The sequence below is a fragment of the Pangasianodon hypophthalmus genome, chromosome 5 (assembly GCF_027358585.1).
Source record: "Pangasianodon hypophthalmus isolate fPanHyp1 chromosome 5, fPanHyp1.pri, whole genome shotgun sequence".
Taxonomy (NCBI): Eukaryota; Metazoa; Chordata; class Actinopteri; order Siluriformes; family Pangasiidae; genus Pangasianodon; species Pangasianodon hypophthalmus.
Window position 1 is genome coordinate 25,446,428 of NC_069714.1, and position 24,604 is coordinate 25,471,031.

At 39.1% G+C, this 24,604-nt stretch overlaps 1 protein-coding gene across 5 annotated transcripts in view; it reads right to left on the reverse strand.

Annotated features, from left to right (window-relative positions):
- Window positions 1–169: 169 nt before the first annotated feature.
- dip2a (disco-interacting protein 2 homolog A) overlaps window positions 170–24,604 on the reverse strand; it is a 123,255-nt gene continuing 98,820 nt past the window's right edge. Inside the window, exons 13-38 of one of the 5 annotated variants that reach the window (XM_053234619.1) lie at window positions 24,107–24,171; window positions 23,815–23,908; window positions 23,440–23,559; window positions 23,196–23,310; window positions 22,483–22,622; window positions 22,135–22,271; window positions 21,486–21,566; window positions 20,789–20,916; window positions 20,578–20,692; window positions 19,435–19,636; window positions 19,171–19,271; window positions 17,770–17,850; window positions 17,560–17,683; window positions 16,333–16,454; window positions 15,624–15,735; window positions 14,701–14,810; window positions 14,360–14,490; window positions 13,540–13,708; window positions 13,047–13,217; window positions 12,596–12,625; window positions 9,845–9,906; window positions 7,877–7,934; window positions 7,363–7,437; window positions 7,019–7,193; window positions 6,213–6,336; window positions 170–5,630 (exon numbers count right to left, since the gene is read on the reverse strand). In XM_053234619.1, the coding sequence (XP_053090594.1) occupies window positions 5,378–5,630; window positions 6,213–6,336; window positions 7,019–7,193; window positions 7,363–7,437; window positions 7,877–7,934; window positions 9,845–9,906; window positions 12,596–12,625; window positions 13,047–13,217; window positions 13,540–13,708; window positions 14,360–14,490; window positions 14,701–14,810; window positions 15,624–15,735; window positions 16,333–16,454; window positions 17,560–17,683; window positions 17,770–17,850; window positions 19,171–19,271; window positions 19,435–19,636; window positions 20,578–20,692; window positions 20,789–20,916; window positions 21,486–21,566; window positions 22,135–22,271; window positions 22,483–22,622; window positions 23,196–23,310; window positions 23,440–23,559; window positions 23,815–23,908; window positions 24,107–24,171 (3,095 nt within the window). In that variant the 3' untranslated portion in view covers window positions 170–5,377. Of the gene's footprint in view, window positions 5,631–6,212; window positions 6,337–7,018; window positions 7,194–7,362; window positions 7,438–7,876; window positions 7,935–9,844; window positions 9,907–12,595; window positions 12,626–13,046; window positions 13,218–13,539; window positions 13,709–14,359; window positions 14,491–14,700; window positions 14,811–15,623; window positions 15,736–16,332; window positions 16,455–17,559; window positions 17,684–17,769; window positions 17,851–19,166; window positions 19,272–19,434; window positions 19,637–20,577; window positions 20,693–20,788; window positions 20,917–21,485; window positions 21,567–22,134; window positions 22,272–22,482; window positions 22,623–23,195; window positions 23,311–23,439; window positions 23,560–23,814; window positions 23,909–24,106; window positions 24,172–24,604 lie in introns of those variants that run through there. The other 4 variants (XM_026947278.3, XM_053234620.1, XM_026947286.3 and 1 more) reach the window with 4 other exon arrangements.

Here is a 24,604-nt window from a genome sequence, read left to right on the forward strand (position 1 = left end):
TTTGTTTATAATATGAAAAAAAAAATTAGTTTTTTCCGCCAGCGGTATGGAGCCTGCTAGCTACAAAAACAATAGGTTTCACTTATCGATCTTTCAGAAAAATTGTTTGTAAATTTTTGCGTAAACCAAAACGAAAAAAAAAGCAATAAAATTTGTTCTGTTAATGCTGATTTTCTTCATACTTGCATGTGTATGTTGACTCATAACTGCTAGTTCAGGCTAGCGCAGAAGATGGGATTTGGTGTCATAATACAGGTAGAGATGAAAATAACATGCAAGTAGAGCTGCTTGCATTTCTTTAGTTCTGAAGTTATTAACAGATCCATGTGTTAAAGAACAAACTAGAGTCTTTCGATGGGGTCCGGTCCTCCACTTGGTTCACTCACCTGGTTTTAGAGTCTCTCTCTAAAATCCAAAATGTAGGCATTGAATGTCATGTTTTTAAATGCACCATTAAGTACTTTTTCACTTCTGTTGGACCTAACGGTGTGTGTTGCAGTTGCTGTCTTCAAAGAGTGGAAGGCATTTCTCAAGTAAGCATGCTAATTATTCCAGCAACCTGTCTGCGAAAGACAGAAAAAAGCTACTGCATTAGTGAAATTATACTGCACTATATGATACGATCATGACAAATGGCATAATTAAGGATAGTTTAATGCGTCAATAAGTCTTAATTCCCGTGTGTGAATATTTTAATCATCAACGAAGACAGATTTATCCGAGTCCATTAAAAGCAAGTTATTTATTAAGAAAAATCATGTTAACATAGGACAAAAAGCCATGTCAGCTGATTGCTCAGAACATTCATTAACTGGTTCGACACTGAAGAAACCACATGTGCTTTGTAATCCTGGAAACAAAACCAGTCCCTGCATCCTCCCAGTGTGTTGTAACAGAAAAGAACAGCATACATATTGATTCCTGTTGCTGATGTTTGGTGAAGAAAAGATGAAAATTTGGTTAGCTCTGAGGCTTCTTCTGTTCCTACCACGTTCTAGGATCTCAGTAATAACTTACACAAATTCTGTACATAATTACAGCAGGCTTAACACCTGACACAGCTCACAAAAACAAACAAACAAAAAAATAATACAGAATGCAGCCATGGAAATAAGCGTCCTCTTTACAATGCTGGCCTTCTCATTATACAGCGAATAATGAATCTGAAAAATACAAGCGACTATTCTTACACTCAAAAACAAGCACTGAAACGAAGCCCTTTACACCTGCAATCGTCGTTTTTCCTGAAATTACTCTGCCGTTTCTGCTCATTCGTTCTGATGTCCTGGGAGAAGGTGGGTGTGGATTGAAAGTTAGCTTCTGTATCAGTAAAGCACAGTACATAAGTCACTTTGGAAAATGTCACCCCAATACATTCATTTTCAAGTGTGATGCATGCTAATTTAGGCATGAGTGGTCATGAAGCTCAAGCAGAAAACTTAAGACAAGTATAAATCTGCTACTTAAATACAGAAAGTGAGTTACACACACAAAAAAAGCCTGAAATGATGATGATGATGTATAGATGGTGATAATGTTAATAATATCTTAAATATGATTCACACTGCACCCTGACAGGAAAAAAATAATAATAACAGGTATGATAGGAAAAAAATAATAATAACATGTCCACAGGTATCAGGAAATATTTAAGGCTCATGTTGAGATGCGATTGAGGAATGCATAACCTTAATTTTGATGCTGTTTGATTTCTGATGCTTAATTTACAGTGGTCCGTAACTGTGAAACACAATAACAAACCAAAAAAATCCAACAGCAAGTCAGAAAACGCTGCAACAAAGTTGAAAACGCAACAGCAAATTCCAAAACATAAACCCTGACTCAGAAGAGAGTGTATAGTTCGGTTTGCTCGTTGCTGATTGGCTACAGCACACGTCAGTCTGAGAGACGACAGAAAGCGGCGAGGTGGAGGATGTTTAAAGTCAGAGGGAATATGAGTCTAAATGAATTTACTGATGCCTTTATTTATTTTCAGAGACATTCATATGATGTTATTTTAGCTATTTTGTCAACTTGATGAGTATGTGAATGCTGAAACCCCGCCTAAAGGAAACCGGCTTTTTCAAAAGAAAGAATTTCTCTTCATATAATAACTATATCCTTACTAGGGATGTAATGAAATGGTGTATCATATGTTTGATACGAGGTACTCAATTTGATGCATCTTCGTATTGTTTAGTCACCATAAAATACCGCTTATATTACATGAGGTGTAATAGACATTTAAACTTAATCAAAGCCACACATCCTCCTCTGAAAAAAGACGCTTCATCTTGATCTCGAAATCAAATCAAAAGAGGCTATGAGGATTTAAATAAAAATGCTTCTCCTAAGCACGCTGTTTTTCTAGTGTATTAGCTCAGGAAAAGCATCAGTGGCTTCGGTGAGAAGTGGACAGGAACTCCTTCAAATCTTTAAGGTCTGGTGTAGAAAGTACTTTGGTTTCCTGGGAAGTGAGAGATTTGTGGAGGGAAACGTTACAGTGTGCCGAATACCAATACAATACACCAGCGCTGATACCACAAACTTTTGCGAGATCACACTTCATCACAAAGCAAAGCACACGCACAGCAAACTCAGCATTCAGGCCTTTCCCTGCTGATTCAATCCAGGATAAAGAAATCACCACCACGATTGAGAAGTTCATATATTCTGTAGTGGAGAACTGAGATTTCAAAAACACACCCAGAGCTACAGAGAGCTACGTGACTCTGACAGCACAATGAGCTAACAGCAGAATAAGCCACACCACCCAGAGTCACACCAGTGGAAGTCTAACGCACAGCTTTTGTTTCATTGTGTTGCACAAACGCTGTTCTCACTTTCAGGCAATGCTTATTTTTTTCTGTATTGAAAATGTATCGTATCAAGACACCACTGTATCCTGTATCTACGTAATATGTACTATATTTTGCGTCTCATTACACCCCTAATCCTTACTATACATAACTGCTGTTGTGTTTTCTGATTTGCTGTTGCATTTGTTTTGTTGATGTCTTTCGCATTTACGGGCCACTGTCTTCATGTATTTGATCAACATAAGCTTAATGATGGTGATATTCTATTCAGTTAGTTACAGTTTTTCTCAATTGCACACACAGAACTGTTATGAAATGTAGTGTCTTATTCCAAAACTCCTGAAAACTCCCATTAACTGCAAAGTACTTCACATTGAACACAAGCTTAAAGCTACAACACTCACTGACAAAAAGAAAAAACTGGCAAAGCTCAGATTCCTTATTTAGGACAGACTTGAGGGTAGCTTCACATATTTCACTTCATATATAGTATTCGTTTACTGGACCAAAGTTTCACGAGTTTTCCTTTTGGACAAACATGGTGTGTTTATAAACCTGATGCTCCAACTGAGGAAAATGTTTACAAATGTAACTGAAAAGCTAGTTTTGTACCTGGCGGTACGGTGGTAGCTGCGTTTAAATTTGTGTTTGTAGATTCCCCGAAGTGATATTGTGGTTAAAATTAACTAGCTAAGGTAACACAACCTCACAGGTTCCTTACCTGTGTGACTAACATGCTAGCTACTAAGGCTAACATGCTAGTTAGCTATGATTTTCAGCAAACAGTAGTATAGTTGTGTCAGCACCAGAAAAATAGCTGCCCCTAGTTCAGAATAAGCGGATAAATATACCTGATACCTTAGACGGATGTGGTTAATAACACAGCTTGGGTCTTGTTTTGCTAAAATCATGCGTTTTGCTAGGTGTCTAGCCTAATTAGTGTTGAGGTATTTTAAAGCAGTGACACTGTGTGCAAGCAAAAGAGAAAAACTGCAATCCTGAGCATCAAACCTACACTGTAGCAGTGCCAATATATATATACCAAGAAATCAGATCTCAGCTCTCATCATATTGCACTTTCGGTTTTCTGTAAAATCTCTCACATTACATTAAAGATTCGAAGCATGTTGTTATGTTGGAATATGATGAAGCCATCTTGCTTTACTGTTATTAGAGAGCTGAGGTGCAGTGTGTTCTCACGCTTCCTCTTGGTCGCCGCAGTCCTGACGAGCGGAAGTCTCCTTCTGTCGCGATGCTTTGCATGTTGGCACGCACTGAGAAAGTCTCAGAGTGAGAGTTGGAGAAAAGTGCTGATCTGGGATTGAATATGAAGATCAGCATTAACGGTTGGGCTGGTTGTGTTTATGGTCCTCGTTGCTGTTTCCTCCAGACTTCAAAACAAACCCTAAGCATACATTAATGGAATTGTTCATTAAAAATCAAATGTAGTCAGTCAGCCAAGACATGTTTGGTGTCTGAAGTCTGCACTAGTGCTATGAGGCTGATGTAGCTGACGAGGAATAGAAAGTCTATCTCACCAAAAATCATTTGCATAAATGTCTGCCTCAAACCACATCCAGTTCTTTCTTTCTCACACACTTGCTGATGTGGCTTAGAACACCGTATGACAGCTGGCTAGGAAAATAATGGCATAACTGAAACTTCTTTTACAACCTATTAATAACGTGCTGTTTTCATTATGAAACCATTAACATGGAGCCATATAGCATGGCATCTCATGGTATAGGCATAGGCATGAAACTAATACACACAGGAACACAAATACTCATTGAAAGGCAGAAAGGCAGCACCATTCATGCCAATTTTCTGTTAAAACCGTCAGTGGTGCTGTTGTTTTTGTTAGACCAAAGTAAAAAAAATACCCACTTCAAGCCATTTGTTAACAGAAACAAAGACAAATAGAGAAATGTGGCACCTATTTTTATTTATCTAGAGCTTTAAACCCTCCAGACCTGACTGTAATCTATAAACATAAACAAAATTTCTGTAAAATTATGCGTGGCAGCCATCTTGGCATCAGTTGGCCGCCCTGTAGACCCTGCCTCCAAAAATAAAAAAGGTACTGTAGACTACACTACACTAATTTCACTACAAATTTTGTTTTTACTTAAAATGAGATTACATAGCCAATATAATCAATATTATATGACAACCTGGGTGAGATAGATAGTTTTGGGTGAGATAGACTTCCTTTATTTGTTAACTACATTAACTTCATAGACCCAGTACAAAAAAAAAAAAGATTAATTACATTTAACCTGAAAGGAAAATTGTATATTTTTTAATATTCCTTTAACCTGATATTTGAAATGACGACAAAACCAAAATGGTATGCAGTCAGTCAGTTATGAAATGGGGAGACACTGTTTTGTATCAGAGGCATTGTAACAGTCTTCCTTAGAGGAAAACGCACACACACAGACACACACACACGCACTGCATAGTTCCATCATGTTCATTCATCATGAAGATGTGCAGAAGGAGAAACCATCTCAATTCCTGTCTCACTTCCTTTATGGTTTTTTTTTTTCCTGGTTTCACATGTTGTAGGCCACGTAAATGGGGTCGAGCTGATCGGCGAGGAAGCCATCACGCAGGTGCATGCGCTGCTTCTCCCCGCGAGAGTTGATGGGAATGACGCCAGGGTCGACCACCACCACCACGCCCACGATCAGGTAGTGCTCCTCCAGAACCACGTTGGTGACGAGGGGAACGAGATCCAGAGCCTCCTGCTCCAAGCCTTCCAGCTCCACCACCACCACCAGCAGGTTAGTCCACGTAAACACGGCACTGCAGAGGACAAACACAGCGATGAGGTTTCTTTAAAGAGCTTTACATACTGCACAGACTGGAAGGAAAAAAGTAATAAAAGTAACAAATATCTGCACACTTTGGCCACTGACTCGTGCTGCTCATGAGTCAGCTCTTGAGTTCTTTTAATTATCTGTGAGATTTTATGGTTGCACAAAATGCTGTCCTTTCTTGTTACATTTGTGCAAACAAACCAAGCAATATCAGATAATCAGTATACATGCTTTGAATAATCTGATTATTTGGATAAAATACATGCATTTTTTCCTGATTTTAAAATTTTTTTTGATAATGTCTTTAATCTGATTTAAAATATTATAGTATATCATTTACAGGACCACTTGAATAATCCGATAACTGCTGCAATCTGATAATGATCTGATTATTAGTATACATGTCAACACATTCAGTGGAAAGGGACCACTTCTGACCAGATGTTATTTGTGTGGTGGACCATCCTCAGTGTCAGTTTATGACCACAGCTGGAGAGAACTGGATCAAAATCAAAGAGAGAGAGAGAGAGAGAGAGAGAGAGGGGACTGGAGAAGGGCTTTTTCTCACCATTCAGCGATGCTCTTGTGTGATCTGATGACAGAGGTTTCAATATCAATGGGGTGATAGCGCATCCCTCTGAGCTCCAGCGTCTCATCCAGAGATCCTACAACGTACAGGGCATCGTGCCGTTCTACACACACACACACACATACACACACACACAAACACACACACCTGGTCTTTAATCTCACTAACCAAATGTGAAATTAATATTTATTTCAGAGGAACTAGCCAGGTCAGCTCCTTCATTTTTATACCAAAGTGATCCTAATTTGACCCACTTGTTTTCAGTTGGCTCACAAGACCAAAGTTCGTGAATCCACAGGTCAGATTTCACCACGATAAAGTCAGCATGAAGTGAAAATAACCACTATCAAAAACAAACGTGTCCTTTCCCCTTCAGTGATTTTTTTTTTCCCGCAATGGGCATTGTATGATCATTTGCTGTGACAGCTGTTAATTTAAAAAGCAGAAAGGTGTTGCTCTTCTATTGCTGTAGCAGGGGGTCAAACCATAAATGCTGGCACCTCTGTTATCATTATGGGGACATTTGATCCCCCAAGAGATTTTTAAAAATGTTCAACAAACACACACACTTTGTTAAAGATCAACATACAGTCAGGCAAACATATAGTTTTAATAAAAAGAACAATAGACAGACAGAAAGAAAGACAGTGAATAAAGGCTCGAGGACTTAAATGATGTGCTGGTGGTAAAGCCTGAAATATGTAAAAATGTCCCTGAACATGATTATTTGAGGCTCTGTGTAAGAGCTTGTAATTGTAACTCTGCTCTTTGAGAAGCTTGTTTACCTCCGCTGGCGTCGGTGAGTTCAGTCCTGCGCAGGAAGCCCAGGTATCCCGTCCGTGCCCATACGGTTTGTGTGTCACCGAAACTCAGTTTGGTGCAGAAGTGATCAGCGTGCAGAGCCTCCTCACCGTAAACCGTGTAATATCCTGTGGCATTGTGGGGGCTGCTAACCCAGATCTGTTTAACGATCACAAATCACACACGTTTAGGCCAAATGTTTCGATTCTGATCTTTCAATGTTCTTGGACAAACACACACATATTGGGAGATACATTCACACAAAGCACTGTTCTTGGTTGAGATAACAAATGTATGTTGTACTGAACAGTGGTGAGAAGAAACTCACCTCTCCAAGATGAGAGTCTCCGAGTGGTCCTTTGGTCTCTGTGTGAGCAATGATTACTTTTACACCAGGCAGGATCTGCAGGAGAAAACATACAGTACGGTCATATGCCTTACCAAAACAAGCACAAGCAGACAGGAAGTGTGTGTGAAAAGTGTGGATCTGCATAGTGTGTGCATGTAGCCCCTTTCACACAGTGATGTGGAAATTCAACATGCAGTTAATTTGAAGTGGGTGAACGCAAGCTGCAAGACTGACACAAATCGACCAGGGAAAGACTAATTCAGGGAAAATTACTGGGAGAGCAGATGTGTGAACAGAAGCCTGAGCTGAGCATGGGAGTGTGTGCATCTGGTCAGAAATACACTTTAAATGCTGAATGGTTGAATGATGCAAAGGTTAAATATTACTGGTGAAGGAATGCAGATCAGGTGTGAAAAGAGTATTAGAGAGAAAGAAATTTGGAACTGGTTAAATTTGTGTATTGTGTGTTTTGTGTGTGTGTGTGTTTTCTCACCTTCCCTGACTCCATCAGAGGCAGACTATGTGGAGAGCCTCTTTCAACCAGCCGCACTCTGAAACAGGTAAAAAAACAAAATACACACATTCAAAATTCTCCGTTTTCTGACACACAAATGAATAAGAAAGCCAAGAGAGGCCGGGTGTTACAGTGATTTTTTTCAAGGTTAAAAGTGTTCTTGTGCACAACACAAAGCAAAGTGATTTTTTGCTTTTAAAAAATGGTAACAAAAACAATATGATAATATCCAGTGTTCAATATAATATTTAATTTATTATTAATAATATTCACACTAAACAATTCTTCCGCCACACTATGTATTCTGTTAATGGTACGGTTTGATTGCTAAGCAGAATAATAGACAAAGATTAGGGCATTCAATGGACAGAACAATGGCGTAATTGTAACGTTTTTATTAGTTTAAAACCTGGTGCATTCATACAGAATTCAGTTATTGATGCGATCAGTGGTGTGTGTACAGTATATCGAGGATTTTACAATGGCTTCGAATGCAACTCAGCCAATAAGCTTTTAGAACTCAAACTATCTGTTTTATAATATTTTATTTAGTCTGAAAAATAAATTCAGCACGTCATATCCAAAGAGCGTTGTGGATTTCAGACATGATTAACACAGTAAAAGCTGTGATGCATAAAAGACAATAATGCACACTATCCATCAAACACCATTAATCCCCGTCATTAACCCACATTATCTATCAAACACCATCATTTAACTCACATTAGCCATGAAACACCATAATTAACCCACTTTATCTATCAAACACCATCATTAACCCACATTAGCCATCAGACACCATCATTAACCCACTTTATCTATCAAACACCATCATTAACCCACATTAGCCATCAGACACCATCATTAACCCACTTTATCTATCAAACACCATCATTAACCCACATTAGCCATCAGACACCATCATTAACCCACTTTATCTATCAAACACCATCATTAACCCACATTAGCCATCAGACACCATCATTAACCCACATTAGCCATCAAACACCACCAAACTCCTTTATTCAACCACATTATCCATCAAACACCATTATACACCATCATTAACCCACATTAGCCACAAGACACCGTCATTAACCCACATTATCTATCAAACACCATCATTAACCCACTTTATCTATCGAACACCATTATTAAACCACATTAGCCATCAGACACCATCATTAACCACACTAGCAACTCAGCCAATAAGCTTTTAGAACTCAAACTATCTGTTTTATAATAAATAATAAATAAATAAATATAAATAAATTTAGCACGTCATATCCAAAGAGCGTTGTGGATTTCAGACATGATTAACACAGTAAAAGCTTTTGTCTAATGCATAAAAGACAATAATGCACACTATCCATCAAACACCATTAATCCTCGTCATTAACCCACATTATCTATCAAACATCATCATTTAACTCACATTAGCCATGAAACACCATAATTAACCCACTTTATCTATCAAACACCATCATTAACCCACATTATCTATCAAACACCATCATTAACCCACATTAGCCATCAGACACCACCATTAACCCCCATTATCCATCGAACACCAACAAACTCCTCCATTAACCCACATTATCCAAACAACTTAATGACCTGTTATCCATAAAACTCGCTTATTAACCCACCATATCCATCAAACACCTTCACAAACCTTTATCTATCAAACACCATCAAACCCCTTAATTAACCCCCATTATCTGACAACCACTTTCTAAATCAACATTATCCATTACCCACTTTCATTAACAAACATCATCCAAACACTTTATCTATCAAACTCCATCATTAATCCATGCACATTATCCACCACTCACAATATTACCAACACCAAAACACTCGCCAAACATCAATATTTTCTCACCATCTCTAGTGTCATCTTGACATTGTTGGGATTTTGTGTTTTGAACATTTTAAAGGACTCACCTGTCATGTCGAAGTGCTCTCATGTCCACATAGACAGTGGTGGGATCAGGACCAGCTGTACCCTGCATGAGAAGAGTGGAATTAGTCTGGTAAATAAAACCTTTACCATGACAAAGAGATCTGAAGGACCAGATCCCATAACTTCCATTCAACTTCATTACAACACATTATATTATATCAGTACAATATACTGGACAGTTTAATACTGACATATTATATTAATTTCTCAACTTAACTGATATTCCGATAACACTTCAAGATCAGCTTTAAAAAAGAGACAATTTCAGGGTCCTAATACATATTTCCCGGAAAAAAAGGCATGAACTGTAATGTATAAAATATTTTAAGTGTGTTCCACATTATTTATTTGTTTCTGCTAATAATAATGTTCTGCATAAATTCAGCTCACAAAAAAACTCTCCCTTCCATTTTAGTTTTTCACATCACTGTTGAAATGTACCAGAAGAGTAACAGGTGGAAAAAGTGAGATATAAATGGCTAAAAAGTGGATGTTATTTTAACTTCAATCGGGTCCTTCAGGACTTTTTTTTATCCCTTACATCATCTTCATAGGACGAGGTGGAAAAATATTGCAGAAAGGGAGAAGGTTATACCAGCCTCAATCACAAGAGGGAGATGATTTTTACACCTTTAGCTACTATTTAGTCTTTGTTAGTGGCATCCGCATACTGAAAAGCACTGACTAGTGTACTTTGACACACCCAAAGCAGCAATAGCAACAAAGCACCCAGGCTAAACATTTTCAAATACAGAGTTTAACATGCCCTTATTGACGTCCCCTTTGAGGAATCAATTTGACCAGTTTCAGTACTTTATTAGCTCGAAGTTTGGTAGACGGTTTCTTCGATCATCACTGTAGACTGAAAGAACAAGAAGAACTTATCGATAAAGCACTGCGTTCCAATGCAATTTCCAAAAATTGGTGGATGAAGCATGATTACCATTTTAAAGATCTAAGATTTGATTTGCTATGTTCAAACTGAACCAGTCAATATCAAGAATATTACTGGCTTCTTACTGGTTTTTCAAATAGCTGAGTCCATTCCCCTTACACACTTCTTCCATTTGGCAGCAAGTGGACACTTTTAGGGTTCCTGTCTGTTCTGACACAGGAACGTCTTCTGAACAGAGGAGTTTGCGCTTTCTGAGTTCTTAGACACATGACAAGCTGTTTTTTTTTTTGTCTCATTAACTTCAAGAGAGAGAATACAGGAGAAGCTAGTGAGCGAACATATAACGTAGGTGATAACAAGAACTAACCTGCTTCTCGGACATTCCAGAATAATAAATGTAAATATACTAAACAGTTAAAAAGTGCAGTGTTTTGTTCAGTAATAAATTAAAAATTGTAATCATTGGCAAATCACTGTGGATTAAGTGGAATAATACACTTCAGACCACACTGTGACGTACATGAAAATAATCCACTTCTGGGTGGTAACATATCACACAACGCTGTCTTCTTATATGTGACTTGTGTGATGTAGCCAATACAAAGCAAATTGGCAGTCGATGAGGGCATGTTATAAACAGTATTTGATCACAGGGTTAGGAAATAAAAGACTGCAGCATGAACAAAAAAATTTGCTTTATAAGCAGCCCAAGCACTATTACAATCAGTGATTGATAGTACAGGCCATAACCAGGGCTCTACCAGAGTCTCACTTAACCCTTGAAAGTCAAGCTAAAATAATCTACCCTTAATCTATTCATACACTATATGGGCAAAAGATTGTGGACAACTGTATGACAATGCCCCTGTACACAAAGCGAGGTCCATGAAGATATGGTTTGCCAAGGACAAAGTGGAAAAACTCGAGTGTCCTGCACAGAGCCCTGACCTCAACCCCACTGAACACCTTTGGGATGAACTGGAACGCTGACTGCACCCCAGACCTCCTCGCCCAACATCAGTGCCTGATCTCACTAATGCTCTTGTGTCTGAATGATCACAAATCCCCACAGCCACACTCCAAAATCTAGTGGAAAGTCTTCCCAGAAGAGTGGAGGTTATTATAACAGCAAAGAGGAACTACATCTGGAATGGAATGTTCCAAAAGCACATGTGGGTGTGATGGTCACGTGTCCACAAACTTTTTGCCAGATAGTGTGTTTTTAAATGGCACGTCTTAATGCTAGGATAAATTTCTAGATTATCGTCACAGTCTGCCAAAATGCACAGGATGATACCTCCATGACGTTATAACGGTGTTCAGATAAAATGGGTTTGTTCAGTTTTAGGCATTGCAGTAAGTTGTACTGTTGTCTGAATCAGATATATACAGCAAAAAAACAGATTTTTAGAGATTGTTTTAAGGTAAAGGATTTTGTCTGCTTTTCTCAGGAAGCCAATATTTCAAGCCGCTGCCAAGATGAACAGATTAACAGCAGGGCTCATGGCAGCTCTTATGATGGAGACACATTATCCATGTGTCATTATCCATGTTTAGAACATTTTATTTTATTAGAAACAATCGACAAAAACTGGAAGAGAGCTTTAATTATTTAGGCACTTGTGGCATCAATAACTACACAGATTAAAACAACACATCAGAGATAACAAGTAAACAAGGACTGTACTAAATCACAGACAGCGTAAAGCAGCTTTCTATGACATGCAGATAAGCTATGCACAAAAACCTACGCATGGCTACACACACACACACACACACACACAGACGCTCAAATAAAAAGCAGACTGTGTACACTCTTCCCCTCTACACACTGTACCTGATCAGCCAGGTTGCCCAGTCTGTTGGGCTGACGGAGTGGGACGGATGTGCACACACACACACACACACACACAAACAGAAATATAGAACCCACAGACACACACCAAAACCAAAAACACGCAAAACCCCACAGAAGGACACGCATTGTAAGGAAGAAAAGAAAAAAATGAGAACACAGACATGATGCTGAGAAATCAATCATTAATTTCATTTACAGCACATTTAACATAATTGTAGTCGGAATTACAATTAAAATAAATAATAAAATTATATTGTTTGATTATCAGCCATTCAATATCCTCAGATCTTTAATTTATATTATTTAAGTCAGAATTCCTTTAATATTTTCAGCTTTTCATTTTAAATATTCAGGTTTCATTCAATATAACATTAATAAAACCAATTAGTATGAAATAAGTAAATGCGAAAGTAAAGGCACCCCTCCTCACCTGAAGGCAGATGGCCACGTTGACTCTGCAGCCGAAGGTGGTGCTGACGGCTCGAGGCGAGAGACCCAGATCCTTAAAGATCTTGGAGAAAGACTGAGTGAGAGCGATGCGGGGTCTCTCCTCGGCCACCACCATGCACGTGCGCACACAAGACAGGTTGATGTTTCGTAACTGATGACATGGATAAATAAAGAGGTAAAAAATACATATATATAGAGAGAAATATCTAGCGGTAATAAGTCCAGGTGACTTGACTTCATTTCATTTATCATTTAACTAATCACTTCTGAAAAACTTCTGATATTTGCTGTAACCTCTTCTAATTACTAATAATATCAGATCAAAACAAATAGGCCTTGTTAACAGCCGTTAACCTTCTTTGTTGCTTTAATTTCCAATCAAAAGACAAGAAGACAGGAAGGGTATATATGAGTGTGTGTCTGTGTGTGCGCAAAAGGGAGAGAGAGAGAGAGAGAGAGAGAAATGTACTGACCCGCAGAGCTTCAGTCTGAGAGCCCAGGCCTTTAGTGCACATCTCCATCACTGAGTAAGAGCAGAAGGTGACACGTACTTTATACTGACTCACAGCTGAGAGCCACACTGACACGTTACTCTCCAACTCCAGAGGAGGGACCAGAACAGACTGGTGTCCTGAGTATACGCTGCTCTCTCACACACACACACACACACACACACACACACACACACACACACAGGCAGTTTAGAACAATGTCCAAAATAATATTATTATGATCTGACCACTGGGATAGCTATAATATTAATCTCATCTCTAATCTCTGTTTATTATATTTCTAAAGAAAGATAAAGAAATGTGTGTACCAAAAGCATAGACACTTACACTTTTACAAGTAGATTTAATTTAATTTACCATTTAATATACTGTCTATGTTTAAATCATGGAACTCTTGGCCCAATTCCAGCTCTCTATTTTTTTTCTCCCAAAATCAGATCCAGGGGAATAGTTAGCTCATTCTTTTATTTAAAAAGACAACAACATTGGCTCCCGCCCTGGCGTTCGGCTCGTTCGGCTGGCTTCACGTGCCTCTGAGAAAGCATGTGATAGCCTTCTTCATTCATACCCTGGTTTGTAGCTCTCATGTGACGAGGAGAGATGCATGACTAAATTAGGGCGAAAATGGTGGAAAAATCCAAAAAAAAAAAAAAAAACAAGAACGAGACATACAAATATCTCAGTGTTGTCAACATTTTCTGTGCCTTTTCCTAATACAGACAGCAGTTTTTGTGCAATGTCTAAGTGTCAACGTTCACCGCATTTGCGTGCGTGTGTGTACCTGCAGAGGCACCAGAGAGCGAAGCCGAGGCCGCAGTAAGGGTCCAAGCAGATAGCGATCTGTCGTGAAGGGTACAACTCACACTGCAGCTTTATGGAGCGACACAAGGCACTAGTAGCAGCGTGGGACATCTGTGAGAAAAATAACACAAGAGAGTAGGAGAGTTTAGAGTTATAAAGACTTCCTGTGTCCTAAACACATTATCGACGATCCCGTGCTCTATCTCCCACACTACCTCCTGTACTCTACAGTACAGTACTCCATACCCACAGCACTCTACACACCACCTGTAATTTCACTAAAGGGATAGTTACACCAGCTTTGTGATGAATGTATGATACCTTCACTCCAGCGAGAATGCCTGTAGTGGACACACTGAAGTCCAGGTACGCGAGCATCTCCGGCGTCGGCGGCTTGTAGATCTGTGGGAGTTTCTTCCTGGGCAGATCATCTGAAACCACAAGAATGAACTATCATCATTACTACATGACAACTATCACTTTCAGCTATTACTAAAATCAGATCTATCCTTAAAAACAACCTAGATGGAATAAATCCAAGTATTTACATGTTTTTTTTGTTTTTGTTTTTGATACTTATCAGTTTTGTGTCTCACTACCAGGCTGTCTCTTAAGACTTGTTTTGACTTGATTTATTTTAACATTTAAAAATGCATCACTTTGTTTGCCCCGTCCCTTGCTTTGGTAGGTAACCATGAATAAAACATCATTATCTCATGCTCAGTTTATCTAGATATAGTTAATATGTTTTTCTTCAGAATTTGATCCTTGAGAAGAGAAGAGTCTGGTTCCTCTTAAAGTTTCTTCCGTATGTCATCTCATGGAGTTTTTCCTTGCTAATGGCACCTCTACGTCAGGATTTCTCTGTGACAATATGAATAGTATTCCATATTGTATTGAGTGTATTTACACTGCCCCAAACACACATTTCAGTGTGACATATTGTGGTAGCAAGAATTTTCTGACAATGATGCTAGACTTAATACTGCTCCTCGCTTAAGCCGATATCGCTTAAGAAAAACAGGCTTAAAGCTAAGGTTAGATTAGTGCATAACTGAGAAACATCTCTGTTCTAAACAAATACCACTCTGTGTGTAACAGTCCAAGCAGCGCATAAGTCTGTAGCTATGTCTGAGGTCTGAATATCAGTGTGCGCAGTTTCGATATTAACTCCTCATTTCTTCACTCAACTCTGAATATGGCTCATAATCACTAATCCAGAATTTTAACACCGGTCTCTGTACCTGTGTCTAGTACCATCGGCCATGTTTTTACATCCACGGCAGCTGAGGCTTCTTTGGATTTCAGGAGCTTCATTATTGCTTGTGTGGTCAGGATACACACTGACTTACTGACCTGTGGCAAAGCACACAAACACACACACACACACACAAAAACACAAACACACAGAGGTTAGTGACTGCCTAGACTTACTATCCAACACAGTGACCATATCCACCTCCAAAAGACTTTAGGTAGAAATGTATACACCTACATTTTGCATGCTAAACTGTACAATTTAAGTTATTTATTATTAGGTTATTACTAACATAAATTCATTCCAAACTCCTTAACTATGGAAGCTGCTGTCATTTTTTTTTCTTGGTCATGCTTTTTTTTTTAAAAAAATATGATGCCATACGCTGTTGACACTGTCAGAAAATTCAGAGTTTCTCAGATAGTTCTGAGTTTAACAGAGCTGTGAATGTATTATGAGTTATAAAACATAATTACTGTAAATCTGAGATGATGTAAACCTCACTGATGAAGTAGACCTCACTACTTTGCTGCTAGGAGATTTTAATTTTTAGGAGAAATGATGTGATTAAGTTATAACACATAACTAATCAAATCGTTTGGCTTCCTTCCTTTTATAGACTGATCTCCTGAGCAGAATGATTTAGAACCTACACTGATATGATCCTCACGTTATGCACGATGGTGTGATTTTACCTCGACAATCATCTTGACAGTGGGTAGTGTTGTGGCCAGATTCTGTGGGTGCGGAGGACGGACTGTTACCGGAACGCAGCCCGCGTACAGACAACCATAGAATGTAGCAATCAGGTCGATGCCTGCAGCAAAGCAGAGAACATGCACTTAGCTGATATTTATTATTCAAGAATATGTTACTTAAGTATGGTTCATTATTAAATATGGGATGCTAGTACATCACAGACACATATTCACACCTAGGGGCTTTAGAGTTTATTACATATTTAATATATCTATTTATACCACAGCACTGTTGAATTCTCAAATCTGATTGGTTAAAAGGTGTTGGTTAATTTTCTCTAACAGCAGCTCTGACTGTAGATCCAGCTATATGGCAAATCACAGGTTTATATTAATGCACTCCTTCTCATACGTCATTATTTCTATAAGAACAGCAACATTTATGGAAGGAGTCTCCAGTCAGAGGTAATGCTGTTCATTTAAGTTTTTCACTATGCGAAAGTCTCCATGGCAGAGGACTTGGCTTTTTGCGGTTTATCAGTAATATGACAAGCTTCATTTTTTTATCTTATTAAGTCGAGAAACAAAGAAGAAAGAGAGGCTGGTGAGGGAATAATGACTGTTTATAACTCTTGATAACAGTAACAAACTTGTTTCACGGATGTTCCGCAACATTTCATGTAACTTTAAACGGATAAAAAGTATTATGTGACATTTTTTAATAAATAAAACTGTAAGTATTGGTATTAACTGCTGTGGTATAAATGATTTACAACTCCCATAACAGCATGTCTCATCATTTTTAAATGAATGAATGAATGAATGAATAAACAAACGGGCAACAAACAAGCAACCAAATAAACTCCAGGCATAAATAACACATTATGAAAATTGCCCAAGAGAACGAACGCTTGAGTCAGTTTCATCCAACTCCCTGAGCCGAGAAGTTTCATTAAATAAACTGGGAAGGTTTTTAAACATTCCATGCATTTTAAATCTAGCTGCTATTTCTTGATTGAATGCCTGTAAGAAATTTTACTGCCATGGCAATATATAGTGAAAAAGTTTGCATACTTTCTGGGTTAAAAATTAAACTCTATGGAAAAAAAAAGGCAGGAAAAAGTTGAAACTATATAGGACAGTGGGCATCCAGAGTTTCACGCATGCTAGAACATACAAACATACAAACACACACTAACACAGAGGTTTTTGACCGTCTCTTACCGGGCGGGTAAACGAGTGCGACGTGATCTCCTGCGTTCAGTCTGCCACGCTCCATGAGAGCCACAGCGACACGCTCAGCACGCTTATGGAGCTGCACACAGGACGCACTGCTCGCCACGGCACCCTAAAACACACATTTCCCAAGCACAGTGAGTGGTGCGTTCACTCAGCTTCCCCAGCATTCAGAAGCCGACGTCAGCGCTAACATACCTTGGCGTTGAGCAGCAGGAACAGCGGGTGATCTGGCGTGGCCTGAGCTCTCCACTGCAGAACATCCTGCATGTACAGAAACTGCAAGTACACACAACACACAACCACGTCAGCATGATAGTCAGACATTACTAATAACGTACGAGTAGAGTGGAGAGGCTGACACAAGCGTTTCTTGTACTTACATTTACATGCTAGCATGATAGTAAGCTAGCATAGCTACAGCAAAACTTGTTATTAATGATAAGAACAATAATCATTATCATTACTGACTTACATATAATGGAAATGTCTCTTATGTTAAAGCACTCTCAGTTTTCAAAAACTTCACTTTCATATATGGTAGAAATATGAGGTTACACATACACTGAAAAACCGGTCACCAGATTTAAATCTTATTGAAAACCTGTAGAATCGCACAAACCTAAGAATATAAAGGAGCTTGAAACACATAGTAATAGAGCTGGGGTCGTCCCAAACTAGGGGTCGTTTTTAATTCTACTTTACATTAACGTTAGGATTATCGCTTTAACACAGAAGACGGATTTTGTGTGCTACTGTTCTGAAATGAGCCTCATTCAAACAAGCCACTTTGAAATGAAGAGTTTATGAGCTATTTTAATCTTTTTTTTTTGCTATTCTGACACGCTTCACTTGCATAGGACTTCAGCAAAAAAAAAAAAAAAAGGACACATTTCTCCGTCCGTCCTAGCTCCACTAGTTCCTTAACAACATTGTGTGACTCTGACTCTGTGGAACAACAGAAGACAAGGAAACTAGCATAAAATATGCTGAAAGGTTTATTGAAGATGGATTTACAAGCATAGGAAATAATGAGGAGGAACCAAAATGCCAAGGCTTGAGGTCTCTGAAAATTCACAATGTCCATTTGGAAATCCTTGTAATAGAGTCTTCTGAGATGATCTTATGGAGAGGATATGGACAGATTTTGAGGACATATAGTTTAATATGAGGTGATGTTTGCCATTTGGCATGCAATAAGATATCTTATGGAGCGATTTATGCTAATATGGGGTGATAAGATAATAAAATATAAAAACGAGGAGGTATTATGAGGTGATAAGGAGTGATGGGATGGCATTAAGAGTTCAGACTGTGGTAGAAGTTTGAAATAAGAGGCAATATGGTGTGATTTGTGTAATATAAGGTTATAGGCTGATTAATATCCAAATATTCTCATACAAAATATTAAAATGAAAATGGGATTTTGATAGAGTAGAATAATAAGCTATATGGGGAGTTGAGATGATCAGGGGTAGCACAGGTTGTTGGGGGTTATATTATCAAATAAGAAGGTGTGTGTGTGTGTGTGTGTGTGTGTGTGTGGGTGGGTGGGTGTGTGGGTGAAGATGAGTGTGTGTGAGTGTGTATCTTACGTGCCTGATCATGATCCTCCAACTGAGTCACGTCTCTCCCACAGGCCTGAGCGATTCGCTTCCCAGCAACCAGATTTCCTACAATCATGGAGGCAGGACCCACCTCTAAAAGGGGGCGGGGCAAACAGGGGTGGGGTAAATATGAGACAAGAAAGACAGGGGCAGGGCAAGAAGGTGAGGAGAGGCAGACACACATATTAAACTTCAAATCGGGTAAAAATCATAAGTACAGGAATGCGATGAAATGCGCGCACACACACACACACACCTGGCTGTTTCTGGCGGGGTTTGGGCAGGTTGGTGATGCAGGTGTGAGGGCTCATGAGCACGGTGCAGGGATGCAGAGCTCCCTCCAGGAAACGCTGCTTCGTCTCAGACACATGAATCCCCCCGAGCGCTGCTTTAGGGAGTGTGTTAGCAGGAACCAGCGCCAGGCAGTACACACCCACCTGATGGATGCTGTCTATCGCCTGTCATACACACACACATAATACACACATAATACAGGTCAGGAGAATACACTCAACCACACACTGCAGTGGAATAAAGAATGTGTGTGTGTGTCTGTTGGTACTTTTAATATCTGGGTTCTCAGATACATCACAAAAAATTATTAATTATATTTACTGTTAATAACAAGCTGATTATTCATTGTCACCGGATCCTTGTGTGTTTCTGTATATGTATATGTATATCTGTGGGTGTAATTCTTGAATAACAATATTCTGCTTTGACAATGTATGCTACAAAAGTATTGGCACTCCTACAGCACATATAAAATCATAGCAAACAAATTGCCAGTGTAGTGGAAGAAAAATCAACATTTAAAAAATTTCTCTCATGCTCCAGAAAGTCTGTTTGTTGTTGCCTTTGACCATGTTCTGTGTCCTCAGAGTATAAATAATTATGAATCTGCACACATGTCAAATCCATTACTAAAGCATTTTCAGTATAGATTCAGGGTTTCAGATTAGAATTAAAGACAACATTTACAAAGCTAAAAATAGAAAGGATGTAATGTTGTGTATGCAGGAGAGCTCGAGATCCTGGAGAAGTGTCTCCAACCTTGTTAGTCTCCAACCTTCCTATGGAAGAAACTCAGTGCTGTTCTCTTCAGGGGACCAAATCTTCCCACGAGAACTAGAATATCTTACCTTGTGGGGACATTTGGCTAGTCCCAGTGAGGAAAGCATTTTTTTTCTTACAAAAATCACAGTTTTTATTTAAAAAACAAAGACACAAAAGATTTCCATTTGGTTACTGAGGTTAAGGTTAAATTTATGTGTAGTGGAGCATTAATTAGCTAAATTAATACATATATAAATGGAAGATCCTCACAATGTGTGTGTGTATGTGTGTGTGTGTGTGTGTGTGTGTGTGTGTGTGTGTGTGTTGAGCATGTGTGTGGTACCTGCAGCACTCGGCTCATCCACTGAAAGCTGTCCTCCTCAGATGCATCTGGTCTCTGTTCCGCTACCACAACAATCCTCTCATCATGAAGCACACACACGGAGAACACAGCAATCCTAAACACACACACACACACACGTGTCCAAGCGTTAAGTAAATTGTCTCAGGGCTACACAGAGTATGATTATGTGGTAAATACTTGAGTCGCTCACCGTCCTCTGTAGACAAATTTCATTGGCTCCACCGCCAGCGCGGTCGCCACCACATCATCAGCGTTATGTCTCCGCCCACTGACCACCATCAGCCCATCCATCTTCCCTACAACAAACAGCAGGTCGTCCTGGCAACGGCACACGAACACAAAACAATCATCATAACAGTGCATTTTGCGCCATCTGCTGTACGGATGGAGTCTTTGAATAATGTGTAGAAATGTCTAGAACGTTCTGCCATCATCAGCAGCAATCGTTATAATAATGAAACAACAAGCCACACAAATATTATTATAAACACTCGGGAAATTAAATTAAAGTTAGACAGGCTTGCACACTAAATGAAGACCACTACATAAAGTTACTTTTATATGTTATCAAAAATGATAATGTTTTAATCATTTATGCTAATTCAAGCATTTTTTTCTTTCATTTCATTTATATTTAATATTTAATTAAATTAATTTAATTACATTTCTTATTTATTAAAAGGAATTGAATATCAGCAGAACAAACACACACCCAGCAAATCATTTGAATATCCTGAACACAGGATGTTAATTTTGATTAAATTAGTTTTGTTAATTTAATTAAATAAGAATTCAGTGTATGTGAATTATAGCAGCAGGGTGATGGGATACTGTTGATCATATACTGCTGTGTTGATGTTGGACTCAAACTTTTAACGTGAACTGACCGGTCCAATGAAGCCGAGCAACGAGGTACGAGTGAACGGTCGATCACTAACGGGAGAGCCAGACGCCGTGACTGGAATCGTCTAGAGGCAAAAAGAACAGAGAAGTTACCACATGTAATTTATTCAAGCTTCATTTAAACATCACCAGCACACAGTTAAGCTGAATCCTAGGTTCATATTCACTATATATGCTAACTGCGTAGGGTGTAGGGTATAACAAATAACAATATATTCTATATAGACTCTACATAGTGCAATAGATATCTAATAAAAGTAATAAGTGTCTACTGGAAATGGTTAATTACTTACATGTTACATTTATTAGTTTTTTTTTTTTTAAATAAATGCATAAATACTATACATTTATTTAGTGTCTTTTTCCTGCATCAAAAGACACAGGACTTGTTTAGCCAAAAATGTTAATAAACATGTTTCAATAGCCTTGTGTTAGGGAATTAGTATTAGATCGTGAGATCTTAAATATTCAAATATGGATTATCTGACATCAAATCTGTAAATATAATGGAAATTCAATTACAACTCAATCTGACGGATCTAATATCTGATACTGGAGGAAGGTACAACTCCATTATTCGTGATAACCTGAGAGGTAATAAGTCCATCGTGCAGGTCAGAGGCTTGTTCTCACCTCAAACACGTTCTTGGTGATGCCGGGCAGGCCGTAGTAGGACACACCCGTAGTGCAGGAGCTCACACAGATCTCACCCACCTCGTCCGTCCTGCAGAGGTACGGTGTTCCTTCCGGTCGCACCACACACACCAGCGCTAACGCACACACACATACACACACGGACATCACATGTCCATATTAGTGCTGCAACGTTGCTGTTACTCTTCAAATGCAAACCTAAAGCTATGAGTTTCAACTGCTGGACCTTTAACAAGATCTCTAAAGATGGCGTCATTTGAAAGGTGTACACACACTCACACATACACACACATTTGTGAATATACATAAATGCCATCTGTGTCTCACCTCCAGGCATCACTTGACCTACATCCTGCAGTGTGAGTACAGCCAGTTTCTCCTCTGTGTCCACTCGGATCACGCCATGACTCAGACTGCTCATGGAGAGAACCGCTTTACCCGGAGGAGGGACTCCCATTTCGGGAGGCCTGAGACAGAAAAATCACGCACAAACACACAAAGACACACACGCACACACTCTGAGTTGTACCACCGGGTGTCACATAAATACAAATTATGTATTTACAAATTATGTATGTATTTATGTATTTACTACAAATTCAATATAATACAACAAATTTCAAAATGCTGTACGCAGTGTGTGAATGATGTCTGATACCTGATTAGTATTAAATAATTACGAAAAAAATGTAAACAGTTTAAATCTGTATGTTGAAGACAAAGATGTATGTTGGGAAAAAAACAACTTTTATCCATTCATTAAATCCTTATCCTAGATTGAATATTAACAGTAAGCATACAGTAATTATTGATGGTGTGTGTATGTGGTGGGGAACAAATGTCCCCACAAGGATAGGAATATCTGAATTTTATTTAAGCTGCTTTTATTTAAAAGAACTAAAAAGAGCAAAATGTTGTCCTTGTGCTTACTGAAGTTACGGTTAGGGTTAGATTTAGGTGTAGTGTAACATTAATTCGCTGCATTAATAATTATGTCAAGGTCCTTATAAGGATGTGTGTGTGTGTATGTGTGTGTGTACCTGCGGATGGCGACAGTCAGAGCCTCAGCTGAGCTGGCACAAGGACAAATCACCTCGGGCCTCAAACCACGAGCCTGAAATACGTTCAAGAAAGCATCGCAGGAGGAGATCGACCCTGCACACACACACCACACACACACAGTCTCATTCATATTCCTTACTCGTATTATACTGCATATACATATACATATATTGTGTGTATGTGTGTGTGTGTGTGTATGTGTGTGTGAGTGTGTGAACTCACAAGGATTGGCTCCGTCCGCTACAATCAGCATGCGTAATGAGCTCAGACTGACGTCTCTCTGATCTCTCTGAGACAGCAGTGACCAGTGCATGTCCCTCGACTTCACCACAGCAACGCGTGCTGCCCGGCAACAACGTGAACACACACACACACACACACACACAAATCACATGTCAGCACTATAACACTATAAACCAAACACACTTCAACACACAACATACAGTATACCTGTCACATGCACTCATACCCCAATAACACACACATCCCTCAATAACACACACTCAAATGTGTGAATGTATGTGAGCACACTGAGCTACTGAAGAGGGAGTCATCAGTACAATGCACGCACACACACACACATAGGATGCCCCTGACCTTTGTAGGTATGTACTTTTTGGATCCAGCTCAAAGGGTTGACCTTCATCAGGGAATATGGGATGCTGATCACGTGCATCCGGTTCATCACACTCTACCACATATCGCCACGGTTACCATCACCACGGACACAAAGAAACAGGGTATTAATGAGAGATTCACATTACAACTTGAAGTAATGTAAATAAACACAAGTGCAGGTGTGTATGTGTGTTTGTGTGTGTGTGTGTATGTGGTGCCATTTATGCTGCTGATAAAATAATGCTGTGTATATTGCAGGGTGTGTACTCACAGTGAGAACACCATGCCAAAGACCTGCATCACGCTTAAAGTCCAGAACATTAGTGATGGTCTCACCTACAGAGAGAGAGAGAAAGAAAGAGAGACAGACAGTGAGTAAGAAAACAGAACAAGAGACAGCGAGAAACAGAGAGAGAGAGAGAGACAGAGAGAAAGAGAGACAGACAGTGAGTAAGAAAAACAGAACAAGAGACAGTGAGAAACACACAGAGAGAGAGAGAAAGAGACAGAGCCAGAAAGAAAGAGAGACAGATAGTGAGTAAGAAAAACAGAACAGGAGACAGTGAGAGACAGAGAGAGAGAGAGAGAGAGAGAGAGAGAGAAAGTTCCAGTGTCTTTGAGCTGTTAGCAGTTATTTATGGGATCCTGTGACAAGATTAAATTGACTAAGGCTGTCATCAAGTGTATGCGTGTGTGTGTGTGTGTGTGTGAGAGAGAGAGAGAGATACTGGTATCGGCTTAAGTGTTTAAAGCCCATTGTGAATGACAC